The sequence below is a fragment of the Colobus angolensis genome, unplaced genomic scaffold, assembly GCF_000951035.1.
Source record: "Colobus angolensis palliatus isolate OR3802 unplaced genomic scaffold, Cang.pa_1.0 Scaffold6, whole genome shotgun sequence".
In the NCBI taxonomy this organism is placed as follows: domain Eukaryota; kingdom Metazoa; phylum Chordata; class Mammalia; order Primates; family Cercopithecidae; genus Colobus; species Colobus angolensis.
The window spans coordinates 16,444,231-16,465,807 of NW_012119598.1; the positions used below are offsets into that span (position 1 = coordinate 16,444,231).

Below are 21,577 nucleotides of genomic sequence, written 5' to 3' on the forward strand. Positions count from 1 at the left end.
GTTTTAAAAACCCTGCAGGGGCTGTATTAATTTGTATTGCCCCATGGCTGACAAAAGCCTTTTTTTGTTGTTGTTTTGATTTTTTTTTTTTTTTTTTTTTTTTTTTTTTTTTTGAGACAGTCTCCCTCTGTTGCCCAGGCTGGAGTGCAGTGGTGTGATCCTGTCTCACTGGAGCCTCAGCCTCCTGGGCTTAGGTCATCCTCCCACCTCAGCCTCCTGAATAGCTGGGATAGCAGGTGTACCACCACGCCCGGCTAACTTTTATTTTTGGTAGAGATGGGGTTCTGCTATGTTACCCATAGGCTGCCTACTTCAGCCTCCCAGAGTCCTGGGATTACAGGCATGGGCCACTGCGCCCAGCTGTCCATCCTCTTGCTGGAACACTCTATTCATTGTCCATGTGTGTGAGGGCTGTATGGTGGTTACACCTGGGGGTGAAGCTGGTCTGTCCATGTGAGGTGGCACCAGGTGGCCTCATTGTCAAGCCATCCTTCAGAGTTGTCACGTGGCATTTCCTGTCAGCCTGAAAGTTATTTTCAAATGAATATATTGTGAGGCCGGGCATGGTAGGCCAATCCCAGTGCTCTGGGAGGTAAAAATGGGCAGATCACTCGAGGCCTGGAGTGCGAGACCAGCCTGGGTAACATAGTGAGACTCAATTTCTATAAAAAATACAAAAAATTCACTGGGTGTGGTGGTGGGGGTATCACTTGAGCCCAGAAGTTCAAGGCTACAGTGAGCCTTTGCAGGCTGGGTGACAGTGTGACAACCTGTCTCTTTAATTAAAAAAAAAACAGGCCAGGCACGGTGGCTTACACTTGTAATCCCAGCACTTTGGGAGGCCGAGGCGGGACAGTCACAGCCTGGCCAACGTGGTGAAACCCCATCTCTACTAAAAATACAAAAAAATTAGCTGGGTGTGATGGCACGCACCTGTAGTCCCGGCTACTCTGGAGGCGGTGGTTGCAGTGAGCCAAGATTGCACCATTGTGCCTCAGCCCAGGTGACAGTGCGAGACTCCATCTTAAAAATATATATATATATATATATATAAATCCATAGGCAAAAATTGGGGTCTGACTTGTGTTGACAGTTTGCATTGCTTGGATTACTAATACATTTGTGAATTTTAGTTAGATGTGTTTCCTATTCTTCCTGTCCTTGGCCCCAAGTGTCTCTCCAAGGTCTCATTTGTGTCAGCAGGCGGCATTCCCACACTCCTGCGAAACGTTCTCTGTTTCTCGCTTAGAAACACTGCAGACGAGAACAAGTCCTTCCCCCCGAGCTTTCTGAGAAAGGCCTGTGACCCTTCTGCCTCTTGAATATTGAGAATGAATTTTTCCTTATTTTCAAACTCAGAATTAGAATAGTACTTGGAGTCGGCGTGGAGTACGTGGAGCCCCCCACAGAAGCCAGGTGGACCCCAGTGAGGGTCTCTGTCCCAGCACTCTCCTGTGGCCTTAGGCAGCAAGGCTTCCACTGGCAGGACAGCTGTGGGCTTTGCGGACAGCCCGCCCAGGGAGGCCGGGGCTGGTGGGTGAGCTTGTCCACATTGCAGAGTCAGGAATCTGTGATGTTGAGGGTGTCGGGGGAATTTGTGTGGGGTCGTTGGACGCCCCTTGCTCTGTTGACTGAGCCACTCCTGGACCACCATGAGAACCAGGTTTGCTGCTGGAAAGTCCAGGGCGTGTTCCCCGCGTGGCTGCCCGAGTTGGAGTCCTCCATGTTCCACATCTGTGCCAGCACTAGGGTGGTTTCGAACCCAGGATCTTAGCAGCCCTCAGAACTCAAGAGATTAGAAATACGTACCCCTCGCTGTCTTTACCAGCCTGGTGGTGACTGAACCTCTCCCAGGAAACTCCAGCAGAAATCTGGAGGGGACCTGAGGGCCACCCCTAGGTCTACCTCAGAGGTCGTCCGTTCCTCACTTTCCTAGTTGAAGACCATGTTCCAGGTGGTTTGTCAGTTTTCGTTTTAGTCCATTTCCAGTGTTTCCAGTCCTCAAAGCCCTTGGCCCGGGTGGTGGGTGCCAGGGCTGCTCTGGCTGGGGCAGTGGCTGTGAGGGCTGCCTGGCTGGGCGTGCTCCCACTTTACCCTCCCAGGGCGCTGTGGAGCCGTCTCCTGACCTCCGGGTGTCCTGCTCTTGCTTGCAGGTGGTACAAGAGAACGAAAACGTCGTGTTCTGTCTGGAGTGTGCTCTGCGCCACGTGGAGAAACAGAAGTCCTGCCGAGGGCTGAAGCTGATGTACCGCTACGATGAGGTCAGTCCCTGCCCGCGGGGTAGGGCGGGGCGGCAGCGTGGCGCCTTGGTCCTGGCTGGATGTAGGCCCTCCGGCCTGGCAGTTCTGTGCCTGGTGGGCAGCCAGGGCTCTGCAGGCCTGAGGTGTCCTGTTCTTAAGCCCTAAACCCACTCAGGCCCCACGTTAGGATCCCGAGGGGAGCAGGGCTCCTGCGTGGGCCCGTGGTGCCGTGCATTTGGATTTCAGAGATGGGCTCTCATCAGGGCTGAGGCTCTTCCTGCAGCCTCACTGACTTTCCCAAGGGCTGCACCACTGTGGTTTAGAGCCAGACCCTTTTTTGTGGTGACCTGTCCCAGGCACAGTGGGATGGTTGGCAGTGGACTCTCCAATCTCCACTCACTCGATGCCAGCCGCTCCAGGCTGAGAGAGCTGGAAGTGTCTGCAGACGTCGGGGCAGGATGGGCCCCAGGATGGGAAGTCCCAGTGCCTTCCTGCAGGCGCCACGCTCTTCTAGAGGGAGAGGTCGTAACAGTGCACAGCCTGTGCAGCTGGGGGCTGCCCTGAGTAGCGGAACTGCTGGCAGCAGTGCCTCTCTCCTGCTCTGCCCCACGTGTGCTTCCCCTGCCCTGCCCGCCTTCCCCGCGTGTGCTTCCCACGGACTCTGATGAGGCTGGTTACGAGGAAGGTCACCACATTGTGGTCATTGCACAGTTGAGGCCACTGAGTGGGGCGGGTGCTGCGGGTCTGACTGTGCGGGGCCTGGTGCATCTGGGGGCTCAAGCAGTGGGGCCAACTGGTGGGTCTCACTCGATAAGCCTTGAGCTAAACGATTGGAGAGCTGGAAGAAGAACTCTTTGCATCTGTTTTGTTTCAAAGAGCATGCTGGGTGAAGGCAGTAAGCACCTGCTGTCCCTCCTTCACCTCAACAGCAAATGTCCGGGCACAGTTACAAATAACGAAGCCTTTGCGGCTGAGATGAGCGTGGCTCTGGCACCTTGTGGAGTGCAGGTGGTGGCACGGGGAGGCTTCCTCTGGCTGCCTGGAAAGCGCTCTGTGGATCATGCGTTGTGCCTCTCACTCACCAGCAGCCTGTTTCTGTAGCCGGATGTCTGACGTGACCAGATCCTGGGAAAAGAATGGCATGCAAGGGCTAAGACCTAATGGCTGGTTTTGATGAATGAGGAGGAGCAAAGGTATTTAGAAACTGCACACTCTGCAGCGGCTGATGTAGTTCAGTAAGCAAGTCTGTGCCTCTGTCCCCTGTTGAGCTGTGCAGTTTTCTGTTGTTGAGATGGAGTCTCACTGTGTTGCCCAGGCTGGAGTGCGGTGGCGCGATCTCGGCTCACTGCAACCTCCGCCTCCTGGGTTCGAGCGATTCTCCTGCCTCAGCTTCCGGAGTAGCTAGGATTACAGGCATGGGCCACCATGCACCCGGCTAATTTTTCTTTTTAGTAGAGACAGGGTTTTACCCTGTTGGTCAGGCTGGTCTCAAACTCCTGACCTCAGAGGTAATCTGCTCGCTTCGGCCTCCCAAAGTGCTGGAATTAACAGGCATGAGCCACCACATCTGACCCATTCTTTTAAATAGGAAATTTCTAGCTTGTCAACAGAGACCATTGCAAAATCTTGTTCTCAACCTCCCAGTGTGCCCAGCACACAAATCACCCATGGCTGTGCCTGCTGACCTGGGACAGTCTGCTTTAAACACCTACTTTTTGGGGGGTAGGGGGCACACCTAAATTGCAAATCCCTGAATTCATGGCTTGGGTTCTCATGGACGGTGAAGCGTTCTGGGGAGTTTGGAGCCGTTTGTGCCTCCGGCCCTTGCAGGCTCCTGAGCGGGGTCCAGTGAGTGGGGTCTTGGGCCGCCTGCTGCCAAGCCTGGGGTGAGGGCACTGGTCTGGGGCAGGTGCTGTCCACCTGTCGAGCTGCATGCGGGGAGGGAACGGTGCGCTCCTGTAACCGCACGCTGCCGGCTCCTCCTCACTCGTCCTTATGGTAGCTGTAGTCCCCTAAATGGGTTTTGTGGCAGCTCAGCCACTTATTCCTTATCAGTGTTCATCATCAGTACCTCAAGCAGCCATGACTGTGGTGTTATTACAGATACGTGTGCACCCCCCTTCCAAGGGCGCCTTTAACTTGTGGTGGGAGCCAGCTGTCACTTCCTTACCCTCATCTTGGGGCTTTCCAGAGGGCTAGAGATCAGGCCCTCGGACGCTTCATTCCATGGCTGGCTCCTCACCTGCCGGACTCAGCGTGGTTCCCAGCCACCCCTGGCCCACACAGATGCTCATGAGATGCACGTTTGCTGCTCCTCCCCATGTTCGTTTTAAAAATGAGATGATTATAGGATGTACTGTGTGAAAGTTACACAGTTTTGGTGCCAACAGATAAATGATTCTCTTGGGTGAATTACAAGGATATCTATAGGTGACAAGTGTTTGCATATATTTGCATGACCAGGTCCAGTGGCTGGTAGCTAAAGTGAGTCAAGTAGCTTGGGTATTTGTGTCACCATCCAGGACGTAACAAAGCTCCCAGGTCTCTTTGCTGAGTGCTCCATGGTGGAGGCAGTGCTCTGGGCTCCCCCTGCCAGCCCTGCCCTTATGAGCAGGCAAACCATGGTGGACCAGGGTATTGATGAGGATGAAAGGGCCGTGCCTGCTGTGTGGCGTCAGGAGGAGCTGGGAAAGGGAGACTCACTGCGTCTGAGCCTCTTGGGGACATTTTAGACGCTGTTGGTTGGTGTGGCAAAGGGGACGGCTACGCCGCTGCCCTCTGCCCTAAACCTGCCCCTGCCTGGCTGTCAGGGACAGAGCTCTTGTTCATATGGTATGTTAATTGTTAACTGTTAATATGGTATGTTAATTGTGCCTTCCTTTCACCCCCAAACAGGAACAGATTATCAGTCTGGTCAATCAGATCTGCGGCAAAGTGTCTGGTAAAAACGGCAGCATTGAGAACTGTCTCAGTAAACCCACACCAAAAAGAGGTCCCCGCAAGAGGGCGACAGTGGACGTGCCCCCCTCCCGGCTGTCAGCCTCCGGTTCATCCAAAAGTGCTTCGAGCTCATCATGAAGATGCCAACGCCCGTGGTCGATTTATATCTATTTTTTTGTAATTATTATATTCTAGTTTGGAGTACTTGCTGTAGGATTGAAGCTGTCTTTGCACTAGCTCTAAAGAAGATTTTCTTCTGGTTTTAGAGAACTAATTTTGTTTTAGCATTAAACTGTTGAACTTTTTTTTGTACTTAGAAAACCTAGATACTGCAGTCAGATTTTGGAAACTGCCGTATAGTCACTGTTTTAAAAACCCTGCAGGGGCTGTATTAATTTGTATTGCCCCATGGCTGACAAAAGCCTTTTTTTGTTGTTGTTTTGATTTTTTTTTTTTTTTTGTAACTGTTGGGGAAAAAAAGGCTTTTTAACCCATTTTTGAAGAGGGTGAAGTTTGGAGAACAAATTTAAAAACCATCAGTCACATGAGCAGATTTTTTAGAAGGGATAGGAGACACACACGTGCGCACGCGCGCGCGCACACACACACACACACAAAACTTGAAATGGCTTTGCTTTGGCTGTCGTCTTCTGCCGTGTACCAGATGAGCTTGTGATCTGGGAAGCCGGGGCACCCCCGTTTTGTTTCTCTGGGCGGTTGTGGCAGCTGAAGGCGGACGTTGTTTCCTAACCATAGGCGGAACGAGGAGACGGGAGCGAGTGGGCTCTCCACCAGCACATCACTATGCATCTGTTCAAGGAAAGAAGAAAAGCGAGCGAGGAAGACGGAAAAGACTGCCTGCCTTGGAGGGGTCACATGAGGGAGACCTGTGCCTGATTTCATTAGGAAATCCATTCTGTTATTTTTTGGTGCTGTTGGCTACTTTATCAAAAAACCCTTCAATAGCATCCTTAAGATTTAAAAAAAAAAAGAAAAAAGAAAAAAAAAAGGAAAAAAGTGATGGAAGCCGTAAGTGCTTCTTTGTCATCGACGTGCAATCTTTCTAACATTCCATCTCCATCTCACCGCTTCTTGTTTGACACCTTCACAAGTCAGCATTAATCTTTCTTTTAAAATTTGTTTCGTTTATGATCATGTAGAGAGCCACTAGGAGGCCTGCAGTTATTTTTGAATGTGAAAATGCATTTGCGTTCATCTTCTCTATTTTTTCTCTTCATGTTGTAACAAAAAGGAAAAAAGAAAAAAAAAAATCCCATCCCTTTTGTACATATGCCTGTAAATTGTTTTAAATACTTGAGCCTTTTTCTCGGTGGGGGGTGGGGAGGGGGGTGAGAAGACAAGATGAAGAAAAGCCTTACATTTCCGTTTCTTCATCGGTTGGATTGGATGCTTACAGGGTTTTTCTTGTAACATTTATAAGTGCTGCTTACATCACTGAACAACAACAACAAAATAATAATGGAGTAGCTGTTGCCCTTCTCCGGTTGTGTGTACAGTATGTGTGGAATAAAAAAGGGAAACTGTTTTCACAAGCTGTTCTTTGTTTCATAATTGGATTCATCAGTCCCGTAGCTACCCATATTGCACTGAGCTTGCCAGTGGTGACTGCCAGGAACGTCCTATGATCCACTTTGTTGGTTGTTGTTGCAGAAGACTGAACTGTTTTGGAATATTTAACAATTACAGAAACAGAGTCAAGTGTTTTCCAATGTGGTTGTCCGGTTTCTATGGCCTTGCTGTGTACTTTCCCTCTTTTTGACAGTAAACTTCTGCCTATGGCTTACAGTTTGACATTTAATTTATTAGCGCTGCTCTGCACCCCTCCCTTGGGAGGGAGACTTCATGTGGTTTATTGCGAGTTTTTTGTTTACTTTTCAGGTTTGTACTACAAGGTTTAATAATAAAAACGAAGTTTTTTGGACATTTGTCTGTCTTGTGGAAGATGACTGAATGGAATGAGCTCTTTCTTTTCCCATCCACGGGCAGGGGGCAGAGAATCCCCCGTAGCCCGGGAGCAGAGCCCCCCCCCCCCACACACACACGCTGCAGTCCTGCACCCACAGCTCCCACCTGCCGCTGGGTCCCCTTCAGCGTAACCTAACGGTTTCCATGTGGCCCAGCAGGCTGGGCCAGAGCTGCTCGTGGGCTGCGGCCGTCCCCCTCATTTCCCATCGAGCCGTGCCCCCCTGCTGAGCTTTCAGGATGAGGACACTGGGTGCATTCCGGGTGGTACAGCTGCAGACAGCCCCCTCATCTCGGCGGGGAGCGCTCTCTCTCTCGGGCTGCAGGAGTGATGGCAGGAACATATCTCCAGGGCACCAGTTTCTTCTCATAAAGAATAGAGGATTGCTTTGGGCTTGTTTCTGTTCTTTTGGGCCCAGGTGTATGAAAGTAGGGGTTGGACTGGTTGGCTGTTGGACTGATAATTCTGTAATGATCAAAGGACCAAGCTTTGCCAGAGTGGTTTGGCTACAGTCAGCTCTTCTACAGGAAGTGGCCTTTTCCACCTGTGAAACAGTCATTCCCTGCCTCACGCAGAACCGAGCCCTGTGGAGCCTCCACTGCCTGGCCCAGACCCCGCCCACATGCAACCCCCTGGGGCAGCCCCCAGTGACTTGTGTGTCCCTTCACTCTAAGGAACTTTGAGTTACAGCGACCTTAAGAACGTGTGTATTTAGAAGCCTTTGTGTATAAACTAGCTCCGTGCGCTCTCAGTTTACCATCCTCACACTTTATTGTTAGCTGTTCTTTCAGTTTCTCACACATTATTGGCAATTATGTAAAAATCAAGAACCTCTATAGAACAACCTGGCTTTCCAGGTGGAATTCCGCATACAGCCAAAACCGGATTCCAGTGTGGCCCAAGTCCCGTCCCAATTTAAGAGTCGCTGTCGTCACTACCATCCGGAGCGGCCTCTCTGTCAGTGTGTGACGTGGCCAGGGCAGTGTCCACCTGAACTTCCTCCTCATCAGACTGAACCACGGGGGACTCCCCACCCTCACTGATGTCCTGGGTGGCCGTGTCGGTGCAGGTGGAGGAAGAGGAAGGTGGCTTGGCTCGTAATTCTGAGGGATTTGGAACCTGGAGGGTAATCTCATTCTGACAGGTACTGGATTCAGGCCCTGCAAAATAACGTAGGGAAGAAGAAGTCCTGTCATAAAAAGATTGCGGATTAGAATCGCTGCCAACAGCTGTGGAATGTGCCCGTCATGAAAGGGGTGTGTGGTTTTTGTTCCAGGGACCTGGGGCCTGCCCTGGAAGACACTGAGCTGAGTGATGCCAGACGCAGCCTCAGGTCCTGCGGTGACCCTTCCGTCCCCTAAGGAGGCAGCCGCCTGTGACAAAGATCAAGAGCTCCTACGTGATAGCGTGTAATAGAGGCCCGAGGGCAAGTGCTGCGTATCTTGGAGGAGCAGTCCCTATAACCTCGATAATCTAGATGTCTTTCTTTTTACCCTTTTCAGTAATTCAGAGACACCACTGCTGAGACAGTCAGAATTATTGACCTTTCAGCAGGTCCCCAATTTTATGGAACTAAATAGGCTCTTCAAGGAATCAAAATTCTGTATTCAGGTGTCACTGTTTCTAAATCTTTCCTTGACTCTGGGTGAGGGTTCATTCTGGTTTCCAGTATTCCGGCCTTCTCAGGATGGGGGCAAATGCACCCAAGCCCCTTCTCTTCCCTGGGATGACACCGTTCTGATGGATGGCCAGGAGAAGTGGGTGAGAAGTTTAGAGGAAGCAGAAACCGTGGTAATGGTAGAACCTTCCAGAGATGGCTGCGGTGCTGCCAGGAGGACTGAGCTTTGCCTTGACCCAGGCAGAAGAACTGGTCTGAAATTTGAAATGCACCGAGCCCACGTACAGGTCTGGCACCTCGGTCAATATTTGCTGCATGAATGTGAAACAAAATTTTGGGAAGGGATGAAAGGAACTGAAACACAACTAAGTTTTACAACACAGGCCAAGAGCTGAACATACACCATGGCTTTGCCCCATAGCAGGCATGCCCCTAAATGCCTGCCGCCTCAAGAGGGAAGAGGTCCGTGTGAGCCACGCAGAAGAGTCTGCACCTCCCTGCAAACGCCAGTCCTTAATCACAAGGAGCAGACTCAGATGGATTTCTGGGTGGTAAAGGAGGGAAAACAAGAAAGCTCTCAACTCACCAAAGTTACCGGAGTGGAGCATGTCAAATCTTTAGAAGAATTCATGAAGGAACCACACCACTGTTGCAGCTGCCACACAGCCGTGCGGAACCGTGGGGTAGGGGAGCCAGGAGCTGGCTGTGCGCTTGGGGGTTTGTGTGTAAGTGACTGGCAGATGCTTCTCACTTCTCCCTTTGGAGGGGAGTGGCATTGGTATAGCCCCGGTTCAGGTGATGCAAGTTTGTCGACCCTACCTGAGGCGGGGGACAGCACAGTGTTCTCCTCTCCCGAGTTCAGGAAGACGTCCAGGGCCTCCTGGTCAGATATGTCCATCAGGTCCATCTGCTCCAGCATGTCCACATTGACTTCCATGGATGACATGCTGCCTATGGGCTCTGTGGAGAGATCAGCAACACAAGGAAGGACACGTCTTTAATATCATTTCAACAGGTGATCTTCCATTGGCATTAGGCTAATTACATTGCATTTTCTAAGCTTACTTCAAAACGGAATTTGAAGCAACATATTAGTAGATGACATATGCCAGTCTGGCACTTTAAATGCATCCTAAATCACCCTTGGCAACTATTACACCTTTTACACTTTCCTTAATCTGCTCATCCCCAGCCCTTCGGGACGCTGAAGACCAATCCCCGCATTAAGCGATTTCCGGCTGTTTGGAGTAGGACCCTCAGCCTGTCTCAAGGAGGCCAACATTCCTGCAGCAACAGTTAGCGACCTTCCTCCCTGCCAGCCAGGACTCTGCTTCCTGCCTACAGTTGCCCCGAACCTTCCAGGCAGGCACAGTCCTCTAATTGCAAGTGGAGTTTCCACTGTCCTTGGAACATTTCTCAGGCCTAATGGCTGAAGGGGTTTGAACATCTGTAAGCTGCAAGAACTCCCTGCAGTGGAAGCACAGACTAGGAGAGAACAAAACCCAGCCCACCAGCAGACGGCGACCCCAAGAAACAGCATATGCCTGGTCAGCCTCCGCCCGGCCCTGAGCACGGGACACCTCACAGGTCTTTCCTCATAGGCAAACTACCTCTATGGTCCAGAAAACCACAAGCCACATAAGCTATCCTAGCCATGCAATTTTTTTCTGGAATGACCCTCCCTTAACCTTGGTTTATACAAAGTCAATCCCAACCCAATCTGGCATTTGTAACACACATGGAATGAGCCACTCCAAGTGAGGGGCAGCAGAAACAAACAGTATCCTTGCTAAAGAACCTGAGATGGCTGTTCACACACTGCAGTCACAGGAAAGGTAGAGTCAAAAGCAAGGTGTCAAATATAAGGACAGACATTTGAAAGAGAGCCAAATAATGACTAGGTAGAAGAGACTGAAATCTCAAACTTGGGGCACAGTCACAGCCCCATAGAAAATCAATAAACTAGACGGCAGGGTGAGTAAATCTGTGCAATGCAGCATAGCGGAACAAAGGGAAATGCAAGCGAGCCTAAGAGGTCTGCGAGACACAGAAGCGTAGCATCTGGTCACGTCTCCCCAGAGCCAAGAAGGGAAGAGAACTCTATTCAAAGAAGCTGATGATTTTCCCAAATCGATGAAAGACATCGGGACCCAGATTTAAAAAGCAAAACATTCCAAGCGAGATCAAAGCAATCCTCACCTACATCAATTGCTTTGAAGTTGAAGAACATCAAAGACAAAGGCTCTCTAAAAAGCAGCCAGAGAGAGAGGGCAGGTTAAGAAAGAGAAGGAAATAATTAGGATGACAGGCAACTTCTGAACAACAATAATAAAAGCCAGAAGACTGTGGAGTAAGTTCAAAGAGGAGAGAGAAATGTCATCTCTAAAATGGTGTAACATTAGGTATCATTTAAGATCCAGGAGAGGAGAAGCAGAGACCAAGAAGAAACACGTCATCACAAGCCTGCTCTCGCTGGAGGCACAGCGAAGGAAGGACTGAGTGCAAGAAAGCATGTTAAGCAAAGAGACGTGTGAGTTAATGTAAAACCTGGAATGGAACAGTCATAACAAGGAGTCACCAGGGCCAAATTACCCTCCTGAACAAAGACACGGGGGCGGAGAGGAGGGCGCTCAGAGCCACAGGACATGAGATTACGGCTTCATCTGGGAGGAAAGTGAGTCTCACTATCTTCTGGCTCAGAAAATCACTAAAGTTCAGCACTCAAATGAGAGGTAAGAGTAATTCCTATTTTCAGTTGGGGAAAAGTGTTATGGTTTAGATGGTCCCATGCTTGGCAGCATCATCCCCACCAACTGAGCCAGCCTGCTCTGCCTCGGACTTGGCCAGGGTTGAGCTGAGCCACACAGGGACAGCAGTTCACTGGGCTTGATCTTCAGGGCTGAGTGGTCAGGGGAATTTGATGGCACCCTGGTCAGGCTTGTTCTTTTTGGGGGCACACTTCTGAGGCTTTCCTTTCTGACCTACGGAAGCCTTTTGCCAAGGCCTTTCTGTCTTTTAGATTTTGGCTTCTGACTTCCGTTTTGAAAATTTGTCTGTGCCATCTTCTTGAAAAGGGCAGGAGTATAACTTAGGAGAGAAAAAATTGGACTAAGAAGCATAGGAAAAGCTTTCAGGAAAATTCTGTAGCACCAAATAAGATGGTAATGAGTGTGTCAGTGATCACAGGAAATGTCAGTGAGCCAAACTTGCCAGTTCAGAGATTATACGACTGAACTCAAGTAAAATCCAGCTACCTTCTGTTCACAGGAGGCAAATATGGAGACACAGAAACATGAAAATGTTTCTTAAAAAATGAAAAGATATAATGAGCAAACAAAGAAGAAAGCTGATATAGCTATATTAATATCAAAATACATTTTAATGGGAAACAAAAGTAATACTGGGATAAAGAGTAGTACTTAGTGACTTTTAAATGGTTCAATTCACCAGGAAGATAATCTAAAACTTCTATTTTTGGTTACGTTTTTAAAGTTAAAAAATGGCATAATGACAATGAAAACATGATATCCGTGATCTTGGGCGCGTGTCACTATACCTATTCAATGGCTGACATCAGCAGTCCCAAAGTTAGTAAGAGAAATCAAAATCCTATTCTCCAATCACAATGAAATTTAGTTAGAAATTTGTAACTGCTAGGAAAACTTTCACATATCTAATTATTTTTAAAAACATTTATAAACAGTTCACAAATCAAATATGAAATGCTAATGATAAAATTTACCCAGAAATTATTAGTGCCAAAATTTTTAGGATTCAACTAAAACGGTACCCCTGCAAGAAATCCATAGCTTTGAATGCCTTACCAGAGAGGAACGCTGAAAATCAAGCCTGAATATTCAACTTAGGTTAGAAAAAAACAAACGCCCAAAGAAAGCAAAACTGAAGAGAAGTTAATAAAACAGCAGAAAGAACAAAGAAGCTGGTTAGGTTCTGGGGTAAGACTCATCGTAAGTAGAGATGAAAGGAACAAAAGGCACATGAACAATTTTAAGAATGCAAAAGCAAACCTACCCAGGAACACAGTTAAGGGGGAGACGCACACCATGGGCAATGTGATGCTGACATAGCGGACAACTAAAGACAATTCCATGGAAGATTTGCCAGAATTAACGAGAAATAGGAAATCTCTATAGCCATCAGAAAAAAAGAATAGGTAAAGTCACTGGTCTCAGCACTGGAGACAAGTTCTACCCGCCATTCAGGAATGCATGAGACACGTGCGCTTGCAGAAAGATCCAATACCACTAAGAGGCCCATTGTGTCTCCATCCAGAAACTTACTGCAATTCTGCTCAAACTGTAGACAAGGTTCTTCAACAAACTTGAAACTGTGACATTTACACCAAAGGACAAGACCCCAAGAGTCATGGCAACTATGAAGAAAATAAATGCGTGTAGATGCGCAGGGCAGGGCGGGAAATGCGTGCAGACCTGCAGGGCAGGGCGGAATGGCTCCAGCAGACTCAGGCTTCACTAGAAAACGTTTGCTCAGTCCCAGCACTCCTGACACTTTGCACCAGATCGTTCTCGGTGGTGGGGTTGTCGTGGATAGTGTGGGATGTTTAACTGCGTCCCTGGCCTCTGCCCACTAGATGCCAGTAGCACACCCTTACCCCAAGCATGACAAGCAAAATGGGGCTCCAGACATTGCCAAATGTCCCCTCGGGGGCAAAAGTGTCTCCAGCTGAGAACCAACACTTGAGATGAGTAAGTATACAACGGTGTAGTTTTGGCTCAGGGACGGGCAGCAGAAGAACGCAGCCAAAGAGAGGCTTGAAGACTCCTGAATGGTGTCGTTTCATTCCAACAGATTAGCAAAAATTAAAAAATCTGATGCTACCAAGTGCCAGTAAAGATGTAATCAGAACGTGTATACGTGGCTGGAGAGTCTATAAACTGGTGCAAATGTCTGGCAAGGAATTTGACAGAATCTAGTAAAATGAAAGATAGCCATGTCATTATGACCAGTAATTCCTCTCCTAGTTATATACCCTAAAGAAGTGATTCCCAAAGTGTGGTCCCCCTCAGCATCACCTGGGAACTTGGTTATAACGCAAATCCTCAGGTCCCACCCACACCTGCACAGTCACAAACCCTGCAGTGGGCCCAGGAATCCATGTTGGAACCACAGACCCTCCAGGGGTCTGTGAAGCAACAGCTGGTGTTAAAGCAACTCTTACGGATGTGTACAGACAGACAAATTATAAGAATGTCCAAGGCCAGGTGTGGTGGCTCACGCCTGTAATCCCAGCACTTAGGGAGGCCCAGGTGGGAGGATCACTTGGGCCCAGGAGGGTCAAGACCAGCCTGGGCCACATAGTGAGACCCTATCTCTCTAAAAAATTAAAAAATTAGCCAGGCATGTGGCGCACACCTGTAGTCCCAGCTACTCGGGAGTCTGAGGTGGTAGGACCACTTGAACCCAGGAGTGCCAGACTGCAATGAGCTATGATTATGTTACTGCACTGCAGCCTGGGTGACAGAGCGAGACTCTGTCCTAAAAAAAAAAAGTCCGTGCCGGCATTGTTTTTATGAAAGAAGAAAACTGGAAACAAATACCCATCAATACAACAATGAACAAATTACATTTATTCAATGGAAATGACTATTTAAGAATAGAAATCAAATGAGAGGTGAATGTATCAGTATGGATGATTCTCAAAATCACAGCACTTAGGTGCACTTTTGCCTGTCAATTCTATCTTTTCTAACTGTAATTGTAATTTGATCACTAGCCCCAAACCTCGTTCTCTTCCCAGGGCACTGGGTCCACTCTGGAGCATCCCAGAGCTGAGTCAATCCCTCGGAAGCAGGCACACCCCTGGCTCCATAGGATTCCATTTTGCTGAACTACTGATTTAGGGACACAAGAGCCTGAAATCTATGGGAATACAGAGCCAGAAAACCCAGGCACAGACCAGGACATCTCCAAGGTGATTTATTAATAAGTAACTGCAGGCTACCCTGACATTCAGCAATAAAATGAAAGCAATAAAAATGCTTTTCTAAGAAAATGGCAGTCATATCAGGCAGAAGATCAAACCTGGGCTAGGGTCTTACAAAACACCTAATGATGTCCTAATGGCACGGAGGGCTCTGCGGGGCCTGTGGTGGCACCCAGACCCCCTCTGCTGCTCAGCCCTCCTGGCACGGCCTTCAGTCCTGAAGCCTGAGAGCCTCTGTGCTTGGGGGGCCATCCGGCCTCAGCACCATCCAAGTGGCACAGAAGTGCCTTCACCCCTTCCTCTGATGATTCTCGGGATAAAACTTGCTATGGCCTTGTCTTAATTAAGAAATGATGCTTCTGAAAGTGAAATTCCAACTGCTATTTCTGATGTAGTGGAATGAGTCCAAAACACCATGTTTGCTGCAGAGTTTTTAAATTTTTGATTGATTCTCCTAAATTAATACTAATCCTTGGAGATGAAGCTTCCTCCCTAAGAAAGGCGCTGTGGCTCGTCAGGCTGGGAAGTCAGAGCCGGCTCTGCACAGCCGTGCAATGGGATGTCCGATTCCCGTGTGCGGCTGTCCCTCAGCTCTAGCTGAAGAGAAAGCTAAAAAGCCCAGAGCCTCCAATTTTCTTCTTCAAAGTTTTCAAAACCATATATTGACAACATGTGCCTGATTTTTACCTTAAAAACATGAGTCCAACATTTTCTTGAAACTTAATCTTTGAGATACTCAAAACCACGAAAATTTAACCACTTCGTATTTCCTTGCAGGTATTTCTGGCAGGTAACTGCTAGACGCTTCCCTCTGCCAGCCCGGTGCCTTGCTAGCTGTGGAGGAGGTGCAGTGCGTGCCTGTCCCTGTCACCAGGGGCTGGTCAACAATAGAAGTTGCTCCTTGGAAGCCGACCACGCACCTACTACATCATCATCAGCCGTATGTCTGGCTCTCCCTATAATGGGAGCTTCCTGAGAGGCACTTTCATTTCTCTGTGCTTCCTCTGGGCTCACCAGCAAGTGCTAAACTGAAGGAAGATAGAGTTAAGTTGTTCACCAATCAGAGTTTCTGTGGCTGTCCATTATCAGTGCATCTCTTCTATGACCTTGCTGCAATGTGTCATTATGTTCAAATGTGCGGGTCGGCCAGGGTGTATCTGTATTGGATTGAATGTGTCCCCCTAAAATTTGTATGTTGAAGCCCTAACCCCTAAGATGAGGATACCTGGAGTTGGGACCATTGGGAGGTGATTAGGTTAGATGAGGTCAGGTGGACATGGTGCCTGTGGTCAAGATTAGCCCTAATACCAAGAGACAGCAGAGGGCTCCACCCTACTGTTGGCCATGTGCACACATAGGGAGAAGGGGGCCGTCTATGAGCCAGGCAGAGAGCCCTCATCAGACACCGATCACGCCAGCACCCTGATCTTGGATCTGAGGCCTCCAGAACTGAGGGAAAAGAAATGTCTACTGTTCAAGCCACCCAGTCCACATGGTTTCGTTATGGCAGAAGGGGTAAAACAGTGTCCTTCTCTGCTTCTACCCATAGCAGGATAAAAATCCCTGGAGCAAACCTTCTCCTTCCTCCCAAAGGAGCCATGGAAAGCCACTCTCTACAACTTGCAGCAAACACGGAAGTAACAGAATCCTGTACGTCCACTTGGAGGAACGCACGGAGGACAAATGCAGGCTCACAGTTACAAGAACGGCGAAGGCTGACTCTAGAGAACATTGTTAAGCTTCAAACCTACACTGTGCGTTGGAAGATAAACAAGCATCATCCTCACAACTAACTGATTGCGTTCACCAGCACACTATGAGGTCTTCAGCTACTGCTATTAATCTATTTTTCTCAACATTATTTTCTTTCCTCATTCTTGGATTTCTTTTTATGTATTTATTTATTTTTTGAGATGGAGTCTCACTCTGTCGCCAGGCTGGAGTGCAGTGGTGCGATCTCAGCTCACTGCAACCTCTGCCTCCTGGGTTCAAGCGATTCTCCTGCCTTAGCCTCTTGAGTAGCTGGGATTACAGGCACGTGTCACCACGCCTGGCTAATTTTTGCATTTTTAGTAGAGACGAGGTTTCATCATGTTGGCCAGGATGGTCTCCATCTCTTGACCTTATGATCCACCCACCTTGGTCTCCCAAAGTGCTGGGATTACAGGCATGCGCCACCGTGCCCGGCCTCATTCTTGGATTTCTTTAACTTCTCCTTGGAGGGGACACAGAACTGGATGACAAGGAAGAAACACTCCTGGAGGATGTGGTTGGGGGCAGGACAGAGAGAACAAAGGCCAGGGCCAGGCAAGCATGGGGAGAGGATGAAGGCTGAGATTTGGGAGGTAAGGGAGGTGTCCAGGAGGTGACGAGAAATTCAGGAGAATGGGAGGGCAGGAAAACAGGGGAAGGTTTGGACGGGTCTCCCCGCTGCCTGGGGTCTGGTCCTGCCTATGCAGCGCAGGCTGGTGGGAAAATGTGAGCTGCTCGGCGCCACTGCCCTGTTCACCCCTGCTGCACCTCTGAGTCACTGGGTTCTTCCAAAGGAAAAGCTGGGAAGGAGTTCAGTGTCTGGACGTCTAATCGGCTTGTTCCTTACAGCACTATTTACCGAGGGAAAGATTTTAAATGTTCAGCTAGGAAAACTGGTAGAATATGTTAGGATACATCATGACAAAAAGACGCAGCCTTTGACACACAACCTCTCAAAGTATTTTTAACAACAGGGGGAAAGAGTCCTATATAACATGAAGAAAAGTTAGAGACAAAGCCATATATATGTACGGTCCAGTCAGATCGCAATTAAATAAGCAGACTTGACAGAGACTAGAAAGAATGCACAAAAAGCAGTAACAGGGATTATTATACCTGTAATCTTTAGAGGTATTAAAAAAATATATCTTCAACTAAAGCCTAGACTGATAGAAGAGTCTGCCCTGGAGAATTAAGGGCAATTTTCCTTTTGTCCATTTTGGTAATTTCTAGAAGTCTAATTAGTGTTTGTAATCTTTGTTTTTTTGAGACAGTCTCACTCTGCCACCCAGGCTGGAGAGCAATGGCGCATCTCAGCTCACGGAAACCTCTGCCTCCCAGGTTCAAGCGATTCCCGTGCTTCAGCCTCCGGAGTAGCTGGGATTACAGACATGCGCCACCACGCCTGGCTACTTTTGGTATTTTAGTAGAGACGGGGTTTCACCATGATGGCCAGGCTGGTCTCAAACTCCTCACCTTGGGTGATCTGCCTGCCTTGACCTGCCAAAGTGCTGGGATTACAGGCATGAGCCACCACGCCTGGCCGTATCTGTAATCTTTAGAGGTATTAAAAAAATATATCTTCAACTAAAGCCTAGACTGATAGAAGAGGCAAAATCAGGGCAAGAGATAGGTGGCCCGACGCACACATTTTGGTTGCTGGAGTCTAATAACGGAAGAGGACTTCTGAGGACTCTGCCTCATGCCCTGCTCCGGGGGGAGGAGCCCATCGCCACCCCGCACAGCCAGTGAGTCCCTGCTCCAGCAGCCCCGGCCCCAACTCACCTCGCCGCTCTGCGATCTGCAGGTAGCCGGTGGACAGGTACTGCTCCATGTCCTGCTGGAAAGCTTCCTCAAAAAACTTCTGCCGCTCCTTCAGCTTCATTTGCTGGGTGTGCTCCATTTCCAGGACCTTCTGGGCGTGCTCTGCATCTAGTTCAGCTGAGGAAACAGAATAACTGGGGTTAGGGTTTGAAAAGGGACTGAGAGAGGAAATGGGTATAAACAGCTGCTCACATCCCCCTCCAAGTGGATGGAGTCATGCTGCATTGACAGACTTGGGCTGGTGCCCCGACCGTGTGTACAGCTGGCCTCCTTGCCCCCCCAATCTGCTGCACTGCTTCCCCCTACCTGGGCAGTCAGGCCCTTTGTTCCACACCTTTGCATGTGCTGTTCCCTTTGCTGGAACGACCTTCCCCCCTCCCACCACATCGCCCATTCGTCAGTCACAAACAGCTGTTCACCTTCCAAGACTAGCTTCTCAGGTCATCCTTCTGCTAACTCCAGTGGAGTCTGCTGCTCCATCCAGATGTTTCCACATCCCTGTGTTTAAACTTCTGCAGCTGACTTACAAATTGCAGTGCAACTGCTAAGGACTTGGAGTCCCTGCAAGACTGTGACCATATATGACTCATTTCAACATGCTGTCACTCAGCTCAGTGCCTGGCACACAGTAAGTTCTCAAGGCATGTTTGTTAAAAGTGTGTAACAGTGGAATACTATTCACCCTTAAAAAGAAAGGAAATTCTGACACATGCTATAACATGGATGAACCTTGAGCACATACGCTAAGTGGAATAAGCCAGTCACAAAAAGGCAAATGCTGTATGGTTCCACTCATATGAGGTACCTAGCGCAGTTAGGTTCATGGAGACAGGAAGAGTGGTGCTCTCAGGGCGGGGGAGAGGCATGGGGGCTTAGTGGTTAATGGGTATAGACTTTCCATTTTACAAGATGAAAGAGATCTGGAGATGGATGGTGGTGATGGATATACAGCATGAATATATTTAATACCACTCAGCTGGACACTTACAAATTATATGTATACACAAAATGGTAAATTTTATGTGTATTTTACCACAGTAAAAAGTTGGGAACAGGGCTGGGTGTGGTGGCTCACGCCTGTAATCCCAGCACTTTGGGAGGCCGAGGCAGACAGATCACCTGAGGTCAGGAGTTCAAGACCAGCCTGGCCAATATGGTGAAACCCCATCTCTACAAAAAATACAAAAATTAGCCAGGCATGGTGGCAGGCGCCTATAGTCCCAGCTACTTGGGAGGCTGAGGCAGGAGAATCACTTGAACCCAGGAGGCAGAGGTTGTAGTGGGCTGAGATGGCGCCACTGCACTCCACCCTGGGCGACAGAGCGAGACTCCATCCCCCTCCCCCCAAAAAAAAGTTGGGAACAAAAAAAGTAAATATGTAGCCATCATGGTACATTACAAAGTATTTAGTCTTGGCTTTTTAGTGTTTACTGGCCACACAACCTAATCAGTTAACCTTCTCATCTGAAAATCTGGGATAGAAATATTAACCCAATATTGACATGAAACTGTTGGAACCAAACTCTCGATTCCCTCCTGGGCAGGGGTCGTCGCGAAGGATCACCGACACGAAGTTCACAGCAGAGAGTTATTTATTACTAGCGCGCTAGGGTCCCAAGCTCTAAGTTGGTCCTAGGACCCCGACTGCTTGTTACAGGCTGTTTATATATGCTAACACAAGTTCAAACACAGCTTATGGCGCGAAATTCAAACAAAGCTTAAGGCGTAAAATGATTGGGTCTAGCTATAGCCTGAGCAAGGGGTCTTGGTTTAATTGGTTAGAGCAGGACCTTATGAGGTTCTTTCCTGGAGTTGATAATTCCGGGAACTTCGAGGCAGGGTGAGACCCCTGGAATTGGCAGGGTGGGACCTCATGAGGTTGTTTCCCGGAATTGGCAGGGTGGGACCCTATCAGGGTGGAACACTATCGAGGCAGGGTGGGACCCTATCTAGGCAGGGTGGGACCCTATCTAGGGCCACCTGGTGCTAACTTTTTAGGTTTTGTAAGGCCTACTAGTTTCAAAACATATGAAAGGATATGAAATAATTTTATAACTTAAGTGACCAGTGACCCTTCAAGGTAGGCCTGAGTCAGTAATATATAAGGCAAGAACACTAACATAATCAACTTTCACCTGGTCATTCAAGCAAGAACCCCAAATCTCCCAGCTATAAACACTTTCCAGGGGTTTAACCTTTCCTCAAGGCATGTGATACGGTTTAGCTCTGCGTCCCCGTCCAAATCTCATATCAAATTGTAATCCTCACATGTCAGAGGAGGGAAGTCACTGGGTCATGGGGACAGTCTCCCCCATGCTGTTGTCGTGACAGTGAGTAGTTCTCACTAGATCTGATGGTTGTATAAGGGTCTGACAGTTCCTCCTTCACATGCTCATAGTCTCCGCCTTGTGAAGGAGCCTGCTTCCCCTTCCACCATGACTGTAAGTTTACTGAGGCCTCCCAGCCATGCAGAACTGTGGGCTTGTTAAACCTCCTTTGTTTATAAATTACCCAGTCTCAGGGTTTGTTGTTGTTTTGTTTTGTTTTGTTTTTTGAGATGGAGTGCCACAGGCTGGAGGGCAGTGGCACGATCTCAGTTCACTGCAACCTCTGCCTCCTGGGTTCAAGCAATTATTATGCCTCAGCCTCCCAAGTAGCTGGGATTACAGGTGCGCGCCACTATGCTCAGCTAATTTTTTGTATTTTTAGTAGAGACGGGGTTTTGCAATGTTGGTCAGGCTGGTCTCAAACTCCTACCTCAAGTGATCTGCCTGCCTCGGCCTCCCAAAGTGCTGGAATTACAGGTGTGAACCACTGCACCTGGCCTCAGGTATTTCTTTATAGCAGTGTGAATAGTGACTAATGCAGTAAATTGGTACTGGAGAGAGAGGGGTATTGATATAAAGATACTTGAAAACGTGGAAGGGACTTTGGAACTGGGTAATGGGCAGAGGTTGGAACAGTCTGGAGGGCTCAGAAAAAGACAGGAAGATGTGGGAAGGTTTGGAACCTCCTAGAGATTTGTTGAATGGTTTCAACCAAAATGCTGATAGTGATGTGAACAATGAAGTCCAGACTGAGGTGGTCTCAGATGGAGACGAGGAACTTATTGGAAACTGGAGTAAAGCTCACTCATGCTATGCTTTAGCAAAGAGACTGGTGGCATTTTGCCCCTGCCCTAGAGATCTGTGGAACTTTGAACTTGAGAGAGATAATTAAGGCTATCAGGTGGAAGAAATTTCTAAGCAGCAAAG

General features: G+C 48.6%; 2 protein-coding genes across 7 annotated transcripts in view; one reads left to right on the plus strand and one right to left on the minus strand.

Moving 5' to 3' along the window:
- JARID2 (jumonji, AT rich interactive domain 2) overlaps window positions 1-7,142 on the plus strand; it is a 286,725-nt gene extending 279,583 nt beyond the window's left edge. For 2 of the 3 annotated variants that reach the window (XM_011962731.1, XM_011962732.1), the window contains exons 17-18: window positions 2,154-2,261; window positions 5,136-7,142. In XM_011962731.1, coding sequence (XP_011818121.1) covers window positions 2,154-2,261; window positions 5,136-5,318 — 291 coding nt within the window. In that variant the 3' untranslated portion in view covers window positions 5,319-7,142. The remainder of the gene's footprint in view (window positions 1-2,153; window positions 2,262-5,135) is intronic. The other variant, XM_011962733.1, reaches the window with a different exon arrangement.
- Window positions 7,143-7,912: 770 nt separating this feature from the next.
- DTNBP1 (dystrobrevin binding protein 1) overlaps window positions 7,913-21,577 on the minus strand; it is a 158,586-nt gene continuing 144,921 nt past the window's right edge. For 2 of the 4 annotated variants that reach the window (XM_011962736.1, XM_011962737.1), the window contains 3 exons: window positions 18,285-18,440; window positions 9,602-9,742; window positions 7,917-8,324 (listed from right to left, as the gene is read on the minus strand). In XM_011962736.1, coding sequence (XP_011818126.1) covers window positions 8,080-8,324; window positions 9,602-9,742; window positions 18,285-18,440 — 542 coding nt within the window. In that variant the 3' untranslated portion in view covers window positions 7,917-8,079. Of the gene's footprint in view, window positions 8,325-9,596; window positions 9,743-18,284; window positions 18,441-21,577 lie in introns of all 4 variants that reach the window. The other 2 variants (XM_011962734.1, XM_011962735.1) reach the window with 2 other exon arrangements.